General features: G+C 47.0%; 1 protein-coding gene across 1 annotated transcript in view; it reads left to right on the forward strand.

The window, feature by feature from the left end:
* The window catches only part of LOC112071920 (SH3 domain-binding protein 5-like), an 11,237-nt gene extending 4,917 nt beyond the window's left edge, over positions 1–6,320 (forward strand). The window contains exons 4-6 of the mRNA XM_024139337.2: positions 1,765–1,926; positions 4,734–4,907; positions 5,189–6,320. Of these exons, the coding sequence (XP_023995105.1) occupies positions 1,765–1,926; positions 4,734–4,907; positions 5,189–5,863 (1,011 nt within the window). The 3' untranslated portion in view covers positions 5,864–6,320. The remainder of the gene's footprint in view (positions 1–1,764; positions 1,927–4,733; positions 4,908–5,188) is intronic.
* Positions 6,321–7,198: the final 878 nt, after the last annotated feature.

A 7,198-nucleotide genomic window follows, 5' to 3' on the forward strand; every position in this document is an offset into this window, starting at 1 on the left:
GGGATGGTGTTCTTCGGGAAGCAAGCCTCCCCCTTTTTCCTCCAAACATAATGATGGTCATTATGGCCAAACTGTTCTATTTTTGTTTCATCAGACCAGAGGACATTTCTCCAAAAAGTACCATCTTTGTCCCCATGTGCAGTTTCAAACCGTAGTCTGGCTTTTTTATGGCGGTTTTGGGGCAGTGGCTTCTGCCTTGCTGAGCGCCATTTCAGGTTATGACGATATAGGACTCGTTTTACTGTGAATATATATACTTTTGTACCTGTTTCCTCCAGCATCTTCACAAGGTCCTTTGCTGCTGTTCTGGGATTGAGTTGCACTTTTCGCACCAAAGTACGTTCCTCTCTAGGAGACAGAATGCGTCTCTTTCCTGAGCGGTATGACGTGCTGCGTGGTCCCATGGTGTTTATACTTACTATTGTTTGTACAGATGAACGTGGTACCTTCAGGCATTTGGAAATTCCTTGTAGAGGTCTGCAATTTTTTTTCTGAGGTCTTGGCTGATTTCTTTTGATTTTCCCATGATGTCAAGCAAAGAGCGCACTGTGTTTGAAGGTAGGCCTTGAAATACATCAACAGGTACACCTCCAATTGACTCAAATTGTGTCAATTAGCCTATCAGAAGCTTTTAAAGCCATGACATTTTCTGGAATTTTCCAAGCTGTTTAAAGTCACAGTCAACTTAGTGTATGTAAACTTCTGACCCACTTGAATTGTGATACAGTGAATTGTAAGTGAAATTATCTGTCTGTAAACAATTGTTGGAAAAATTACTTGTCATGCACAAAGTAGATGTCTTAACCGACTTGCCAAAACTATAGTTTAACAAGATATTTGTGGAGTGGTTGAAAAACGAGTTTCAATGACTCCAACCTAAGTGTATGTAAACTTCCTACTTCAACTGTACSTGGATGTCTATTCAGGAGACAACTAAGCACCTTTTTGTGATTTTATTATTCTGTCCATAACACAGTTGCTCGGTTTGCCTGCCACACGTCTGACTGCTATTGAGCGAGACTGACCGTCAAGGGAACCGTGTCACAAAGATGATAACGGGTGCTCAAAGTGAAGCCTTCATCAATCTTCACCTGACAACCATAGACTTTGTTCAACCTTGTGCGTCCATCCGGGCCCCGCCCCCTCCTGCTGCTACAGCCTATCTCAGGAGACTGCTCTATCCTGCCCTGTGATTCTGAGTCACCTTGYCTGTGTCCCAAATYGTACCCTGGTTCTGGTCWAAAGTAGTGCACTATATAGGGAATAGGGTGCCATTTCGGACYCAAACTTTGTCTCMAAGTGCCTCTCCCCTTCTCCCTAAACCAACATGGACAAATCTTCCCCCTCTCTGGCTTTGACATAATTCACCAACTAGCATGACTAGAATACYATSAGGATCAGCTATTTTGCTTCACTTCACTATGATTTGTAGCTGTTGCTGTCGTCTTCTTGTTTTATAGCTGGTGATGGGGAGACTTCCTGTTTTCCTCAGTGTCCCCTCCACCGTCTAGCTCCTGATTTTAGAGGCTAATCCTGACTTCCATTTTAAATCAGATTTWCACTTAGTCATGGATAGATGTCGATGGGAATTACATTTTAACTTTACCGTAAGTAAGAATTCGTCCCTTCGTAATTGGTTCGTCGTATGATTGGTTGTTGTGTCTCTGTTATGAAACTATTTATGGGTTGTGTGGTCTCTTCACACTGAACTATGATTGGTTGTGTTGTTCTTTACTGAACTGTGATTGGTTGTTGTTTTCATAGGCCCAGCAGGAGACGCAGAAGGCAGCGTTGCGGTACGAGAGAGCCGTCTCCATGCATACGGCTGCCAGAGAGATGGTGTACGTGGCAGAGCAGGGGCTCCTGGCAGACAGGAACACTCTGGACCCCACCTGGCAGGAGATGCTCAACCACGCCACCTCCAAGGTACAGACAGAGGGGGGGAGAGATGAGGGAGAGGAGGGGGTTCTCCAAGGCACAGGGAGAGGACAGGGGAGAGGAGGGGGTTCTCCAAGGCACAGGGAGAGGACAGGTCGTAGCTATGGTAGACCAGGACCAGACCAGGTGTCAGAGTAGGAGTGCTGATCTCTGAGACACTTTATGAATAGAGGCCCAGGGATATTCAACTCTGGTTCTGGAGGGCCAAAACACTTCTGGTTTGAATTTTCTCCTTCTAATCAGGGACTCATTCAGARGTGGTACAGCWYGTGAGTGGTTAACTACCAGGTAGAAAATAAAACCAGTAGTAGCTTAACCCACCAGTCCTGGAGTTGATTATCTCTGCACTAGACAATGACCCAGTCCTGGAGTTGATTATCTCTGCACTAGACAGTGACCCAGTCCTGGAGTTGATTATCTCTGCACTAGACAAAATGACCCAGTCCTGGAGTTGATTATCTCTGCACTAGACAATCACTAGCCTGCTAGTGGCTTAATCTATATCTGTAGTAGACAGTGAATCATGGTGGAGTGGTCTTGTGAGAACTATCAATCTCTTCACCCACAAGATTGTACTTGAATAAGGTCCAATGGAAATGTGAAAGCATTAAGCCTCATCAGTCTGGAGTGGAGGTTTAAGGCTACATCCCAAATGGCTCCCTYTTCCCTACACAGTACACTACTTTTGACCAGGGCCCATTGGGTAGTAGTGCACTATATAGGGAATAGAGCACCATTTGGGTCAGTGTCAGATGGCCACATCAGCTATTTATTATGTAGCCTGAGACGGCCAAGCGTGGCGCAGGGAGACGGGCACTCTCTGTGCTTAATCAACGATAATTAATTGGAGGTTGGACGTCCTCATTCTCATTGCAATGGAGCTTCGTTGTTCTATTCTGCTATGGACTCAAGTGAGCCACAGTGCACTTAACATGTACATGTGAGATTGAAGAGAGGGGGACCCAGGTATTATCATCACCAAGCGTCAACCTAACAGTTGGTCGTGACGTTGATAGCTTAATGGTGCTCTGTTCAGAGGGTGGTCGTGAGTGATACAGGGCCTTCGTATTCACACGCCTTGCCTTTTAACACATTACAGCCTTATTCTAAAAATTTAGAAAAATGTACAATTTCTAAAAATCAATCTTAACACAAATACCCATAATGACAAAGCAAAAACAGGTTTTTAGAATGTTTGCAAATAAAATAAAACAGAAATAGCTTATTTACATAAAGTATTCAGGACCCTTTGCAATGAGACTCGAAATTGAGCTCAGGTGCATCCTGTTTACATTGATCATCCTTGAGATTTACTACAACTTGATTGGAGTCCACCTGTGCTAAATTCAATTGATTGGACATGATTTGGAAAGCACACACCTGTCTTATGTAAGGTCCCACAGTTGATAGGTTATGTCAGAGCAAAAACCAAGCCATGAGGTCAAAGGATTGTCCGTAGAGCCCAGAGAAAGGTTGTGTCAAGCACAGATCTGGGGAAGGTGCCAAAAAATGTCTGCAGCATTGATGGTCCCCAAACACAGTGGCCTCCATCATACTTAAATGGAAGAAGTTTGGAACCACCAAGACTCTTCTAGAGCTGGCAGCCTGGCCAAAACTGAGCAATCGGGGGAGAAGGGCCTTGGTTAGGGAGGTGACCAAGAACCGATGGTCACTCTGACAGAGCTCCAGAGTCTCCTTTGAAGATGGGAAAACCTTCCAGAAGGACAACCATCTCTGCAGCACTTCACCAATCAGGCCTTTATGGTAGAGTGGCCAGACGGAAGCCACTCCTCAGTAAAGAGCCACATGACAGCCTGCTTGGAGTTTGCCAAAAGGCACCTAAAGACTCTCAGACCATGAAAACAAGATTCTCTGGTCTGATGAAACCAAGATTGAACTCTTTGGCCTGAAATGCCAAGCGTCACATCTGGAGGAAACATGGCACCATCCCTACAGGGAAGCATGGTGGTGGCAGCATCATGCTGTGGGAATATTTTTCAGCGGCAGGGACTAGGAGATTAGTCAGGATCGAGGGAAATATTAACGGAGCATCAGTACAGAGGATCCTTGATGAAAGCTGCTCCAGAGCGCTCAGGACCTCAAACTGGGGCGAAGGTTCACCTTTCCAATAGGACAACGACCCTAAGCACAAGCCAAGACAACACAGGAGTGGCTTTGGGACAAGTCTCTGAATGTCCTTGAGTGGCCCAGCCAGAGGCCGGACTTTGAACCCGCTGATGCAGCGACACTCCCCATCCAACCTGACAGAGCTTGAGAGGATCTGCAGAGAAGAATGGGAGAAACTCCCCAAATTCAGGCGTGCCAAGATTGTAGCGTCATACCCAAGAACACTTGAGGCTGTAATCGCTGCCAAAGGTGCTTCAARGAAGTACTGAGTAAAGGGTCTGAATACTTATGTAACTGTGATAATTCAGAATATTTCAAAAAAACTGTTTTTGCTTTGTCATTATGGGTTATTGTGATGTCATTATGGGGTATTGTGTGTAAATTGATGAGGCGGGGGYAAAAAACTATTTAATCCATTTTAGAATAAGGCTGTAACGTAACAAAATGTGGAAAAAGTCAAGGGGTCTGAATACTTTCCGAAGGCACCGTATGTGTGAGGTAAAATAAAGTATCCTACTCTTGGTCGATTTTTCTCCTTGTAAAAGTGCCAGTGTGTTGATTCTGGTGATCGATGTGGAGAGAGGCACCTACAGAGCGAGGCTGGCTCAGGGCGGCTTGATGTCCAAGGGCATGACCGACGGGCTGCTGAGTGTGCGTGTGTTTCCCAGGTGAACGAGGCAGAGGAGGAGCGGCTGCGGAGCGAGAGGGAGCACCAGCGGGTCACTCAGCTGTGCCAGGAGGCAGAGCAACGTGTCCAGACGCTCCAGAAATCCCTGAAGAGGGTCATCGTCAAGTCAAAACCTTACTTTGAGCTCAAGGCTCAGTTCAACCACATACTAGAGGTGAGTAGCCTTGTCCCAACCAGAATGGCCCATAGACCAGGAGTCTATATCGAAATAAATTCAAGAACTAAGTCCACTATTAGCTACGGTGTCCCTCAAGGTTCAGTGCTACAACCGTTCACCGTCCTGATGGACATGATCCCGCTTGGCCAGATCTGCCATGTTTTCAGCAACACATGGCCTGCTTACATTGGACACGCACGCGTAACATTTGCACGCTCCCATTGATTTCAATGACCGGGGCATAAGCAGCTTACTGTCTGTGTTTCTTTTTCTGACAGGAGCACAAGGCGAATGTGGTGCAGCTGGAAGAACGTGTCGCAAAGGTGAAGATGCGCTACTCCGTCGCCCTGCGCAACCTGGAGCAAATCAGCGAGCAGATCCATGCTCAGAGGGGGCGTGTCCAAGCCACCAGGGCCCACCCCGTAGCCTGCGGTGGGCGGAGCTCCCCGGTGGGGGCGGAGGCTGAGGTCAAAGCTGCGGTCGGGGTTCAGGTTGGAGGAGCCTGTGGCGGAGGAGGAGGCTTGGATGAGAAGGACTGGGCTGATGGAGAGAAGACCAGGCAGTGGGTGGAGAGACACAGAGAGCAGGGCTGGGGTCACAGGGAGAGAAACAGAGAGCAGGGCTGGGGTCACAGGGAGAGGGGGGAGGCAGGGTCAGACTCCATGTCTGACATTAGCCTCCAGACCATCGCCTCAGACCTGGGGAAGTGTGACTCGGTGGGGCACCTGGGGGATCTGAGTGACGTGAGCAGCCTGATGGGAGAGGACTGGGAGAGGGAGAGGTCCTTGATAGCTGAGAACAGAGACGGGAACCCCAGGGCAGAGGAGAGAGTTGTGAGGGACGTTGTCATCCCCACTCCAAGGCAGGATAGATTGGAGGAGGTGAGGGGGGCGATAGGGAGAGAGAGACAGGAGAGCTTTGTCAAGCAGCACCACAGAAGTGTGAGTTTGTGAGTCCAGAAGAATAGAATGGACCGGTGAGTGATGATGAGGGATCAAATAAAGGAATGAAATCAGAAGGTCAAGATCAAAGAAAAGACATGGAGATTGTAGAAGTTCTTTGTGGTATTGACACTGAGACTGAGTCCCAAATGGCTCCCTATATAGTGCACTACATTTGACCAGAGCCCCCATAGTTAATAGGGTGTCATTTGTGACACTGCCTGCATCCTTGTGACACTGCCTGCATCCTTGTGACACTGCCTGCATCCTTGTGACCCTGCCTGCATCCTTGTGACACTGCCTGCATCCTTGTGACCCTGCCTGCATCCTTGTGACACTGCCTGCATCCTTGTGACCCTGCCTGCATCCATGTGACACAGCCTGCATCCATGTGACCCTGCCTGCATCCTTGTGACACTGCAGAGGGGAGTAGCAGGGAGGAGGGTGGCTGGTGCATCATGAATAACAATGTGAGACAGACTGTGTGTGCGCGTGAGAGAGAGAGAGAAGAAGAAGTGTTAGGTGATTCACTAGGTCCCTGTGGGAATTGTAGTTCTCTCACTCTGATCTGTCTATTGTTCAACACAGTAACGATATCGGTGACCTGAGAATGCCAACGCATGACAAATCCACTGAGGCCAAGCTAGTCTAAACACAGTGCTGAATGTAGATGCAGAGACAACATAACTTAGGGCATACACTTACTCTACTGACCGTTTCACATGCGGGAGAAATTTACGCAGCAAAGCTTATTTTATCAATGCTATTTTTATATTGACTTTAGTCCCTGAATTAATGCCCTTTTCCAAATTGATTGAATTACCACATAATTGTTTTTTTTAGCTCGTCCTTGGGATTAACACAAGGCGTTAATGCAAGCGATACTGCTCTCTCTCCCTCTTGAGTAGAAATACAAAAAAGGAATATGATTATCATATTTTAAACACCTTCGGATAAGAAGTTAATAAAAATAAAAATAAACATTTTATTTTGTTTGTAGACCCGTTTTTATTGTTTTTACCCCCAGTAGAATGTTCTGGAAATGTTCCCCAGCAGCTAGAGGGCCAACGACCCCCTCAGACACCAGACTGTAGAGAATGTCTCTGTCACTCGCAWTGACCAAACACTTCCACAGTGTTTCTCTCTGACCTTTTCACAATCCCTGTTTTCTGTCAGGAAGAAATGTTGTCAGCTGGCCTGGGGTTGCGTCCCAATATTGCACCCTATTCCGTATGTAGMGAACTACTTTTGACCAGGGCCCATTTGGGACCTATCCAAGATGTTACACTGCATGGTGGGAAATGGTTCTAATTAACTCCTTTAGTYTTGTATATGCCATAAAGAACA

The sequence above is a fragment of the Salvelinus sp. IW2-2015 genome, unplaced genomic scaffold, assembly GCF_002910315.2.
Source record: "Salvelinus sp. IW2-2015 unplaced genomic scaffold, ASM291031v2 Un_scaffold1770, whole genome shotgun sequence".
Taxonomy (NCBI): domain Eukaryota; kingdom Metazoa; phylum Chordata; class Actinopteri; order Salmoniformes; family Salmonidae; genus Salvelinus; species Salvelinus sp. IW2-2015.